Genomic DNA, 2,832 nt, shown 5'->3' with positions numbered 1-2,832 from the left:
CATGTTCCCTTACCCGCCCGCTACTCGTCCTGTAGGTGACAGTCGGCCAGCAGGAGGCAGTGGTCAGAGAAGAACACCGGCTTGACGTCGGTGAGTCTGACCGAGAGTGTTCGGGACACAAACAGGTAATCTATCTTTGAGCGGATAGACCCGTCTGCCTGTGACCAGGTGTATCTACGCTGCGCTCCTTCTGCAGGGATGCTGAAGACATTGTGCAGCTTGGCAGCTTTTACCGTGTCCATCAGGGCTCTGGACGTGGTGTCCAGTTTACTGTCCCCCCCCTGCTGGATCGTCCATCTGCATCAATGATACAGTTGAAGTCTCCGGCCAGAATGACCGGCCTGGACGTAGCCAGCAACAGTGGAAGCTGCTGCAGGACGGCCAACCGTTCACTCTTACCCACTGGGGCGTACACATTAATCAATCAGTCTCAGGGGAGCATTCCTGTACATAACGTCGGCGACGAGGAGGTGCCTGCCCACCACCTCCTTAACATCGGAGATGGTGAAGTTGCTTCCTCGCAATAGGATACTCAGGCCGGAGGCATGGCTATCATTGCCCCCCCGACCAAACTGACAGCCCATGGGCCCACAAGCTCGACCATCTCCTGTAGCTGCTGAGGTGCGGTATCCCACACTCCTGCAGAAACAGGAGGTCGGCTTTAACGCTGGCCAGGAAGGCCATCGTAGAAACACATCACGTAGCCGATTTGATGCTACGCACATTGATGCTGGCAATTTTAAACCTCACTTTAACAGTTATAAGGTTAACAGTGTCCATTTGCTGCTGGTCTTGCCCCTCTGGGGTAGCTGTGTGCATCCCCATGGTGACGGCAAACTGCTGGACCTTCCCAGGGCTGAGGTAGCTGTCCGGCTCCACGCTGGAGCCATTTCCCCACTCTGGTGTCTTCGTGTCGAGCCCAGGGTCCGCACCGTCCAGTTCTCCATCTGACAGCGGGGCTGTCACAGGACCGCTGCTCCCAGTTACCTGGAACTGTGGGCCAGTGGGTACCTCTTGGTTCTCACCGGGTAGGGGGAGGCCTTTACCCATCCCCGCAGAGGGATCGTCTTTCCCTTCTTGGGCGGTGCTGCCCTCCTTTCTCCCCACGGCGCTCTGTCTCTTCCTCTGGTGGCGACCCTTCTTGCGCTCGTCCTCACCATTGGAAGAGCTGCCTATATCCTCTACTTGTAGGTGTCGCTTCCCCCTTCTCTGGGTGGCTTTGGGGCCCCAGAGAGGTTTCCTCTTCCTGTTTTTGACTGTAATCCAATCCTCTGCCTCCTTTGATCCCTCCCCTTCCATTTCCTCCGTCTGTTTTGAAGGAGCTTGGATCGGCTGCTGCATCTCCCCGCTGTCTGCCGTCTGCTCCGCCTCCAGATACCGTTTCCGTGCTGTTTTGTGGTACCTTGCTGGTCTTAGTCGGTCCATGGCTCGTGTTGCCACCTCCGGCCATCTGTGCGTAGGTGGTGGCTCCTCGTCTTGGGCAGGCCTTGTACATGTGGCCCGCCTCTCCGCACAGATTACAGTTCTTGGCCTCCTTACATTCCTTGGTCGGGTGGCCTTCCTGCTTGCAGTTTCGGCAGACGGTCACCTTACAATCTGCCGCCATGTGGCCTGACCTCCCACAGGTTCAGCACACCTTCGGCTGCCCTCCGTATGTCATGGAGCCTCTGCTTCCTCCAATGGCAAAGCTGGAGGGTGGGTGGAGAATGGGAGGATATCCCCACTGGCATCGACCCTCAGGGTTACCCTGACCTGTCTTTTGCTGGTCCAGATCCTGAAAGGATCGACCACATCGGTACTCTCTCCTTCAACCTGGACGTATCTCTTCAAGAAGGTCAGGACATCTGCTGCTGGGACATGAGGGTTGTACATCTGGATTGTTACAACCCGACTCCTCTGCGCAGGAAGCACACACAACGGGACCGCCGACAAGACGGAGAGCAGAGGTTCCTCTTCCTTCTCCTTGAAGACCTTAGCTATCCAAATATTTTTTTTTCTGTTCAATTACAAATTTAATAAATCAAAAACAACAATCCAAGTTGATAGAGAAAAAAATCTACACATCACTGAATTTCACATCTTTGGCACGGCCATTTGATATGAAAAACTGCTTCATTTGACAAATCTGGTGTGCTTGAATCTTCACCGTATGTTCAGTGTAGTCAAGTGGTCTGCAAGAAAGTGAAATTCCTCACCAAGAACGTCCATGTTGAAATTGTTAATTCCAACACTTCCTCTGTCGTGGTCACCGGTTAGAATGCTGAAGGAAGCTGTCTCTCTCTTCTTTCTTTGGCAGTGGAATATTCTCTGGAGGTGCTATAAAGTATTCCTCTACAACTTGCTTCGCATTGCTGAGGATCGCCTCTGCACAATAACCTTCCGTGACTGTGTCCTCACACAAGTACAATGGCCTGTCCTCCAGCACTGAATCCATGTGCTCCACTCCCTCAGTGTCAACAGCATGCAGCTGGTTGGCAAACTGTATGGCATCAGCCAGTCTTTCTATACCCTCCTGGTTCCGAAAATCAATGAGTGCCAATTGTTCAAGACGGTCAATCATCTCCATGGTAACCTCTGGAAACTCACAGACCTCTACAGGCTGCCAGGATGGACTCTGAGGCACCTTACTCCGGCCTGGGGCTGGGCCCGCTTCCTCAGGCCTCCCGCTGCTGGGCCCGGGCGGCCTCCCACAAACGGCAGTCCGAGTATTCCGTGGCCTCGGGCTCGGGCTCAGCCGCCGGGGCAGCGACACCCAGAGGGCGGCTCTCCTGGTGAAGCTCCACATTGTCCCGGAGCCGAGGGGAATGAGGCAGGAGCCGGGCTCCAGCGGCC

At 54.8% G+C, this 2,832-nt stretch overlaps 1 protein-coding gene across 1 annotated transcript; it reads right to left on the bottom strand.

Moving 5' to 3' along the window:
- Positions 1-2,243: 2,243 nt before the first annotated feature.
- On the bottom strand, positions 2,244-2,832 carry LOC132820519 (glutamyl-tRNA(Gln) amidotransferase subunit C, mitochondrial-like). The gene has a single exon (XM_060832747.1). The coding sequence runs from the start codon at positions 2,783-2,785 to the stop codon at positions 2,246-2,248; it is 540 nt and encodes a 179-aa protein (XP_060688730.1). The 5' UTR covers positions 2,786-2,832; the 3' UTR covers positions 2,244-2,245.

Source organism: Hemiscyllium ocellatum, chromosome 1 (genome assembly GCF_020745735.1).
Source record: "Hemiscyllium ocellatum isolate sHemOce1 chromosome 1, sHemOce1.pat.X.cur, whole genome shotgun sequence".
In the NCBI taxonomy this organism is placed as follows: domain Eukaryota; kingdom Metazoa; phylum Chordata; class Chondrichthyes; order Orectolobiformes; family Hemiscylliidae; genus Hemiscyllium; species Hemiscyllium ocellatum.
Note: the sequence above shows the minus strand (reverse complement) of the source record. Positions and strands in the feature narration are given on the sequence as shown.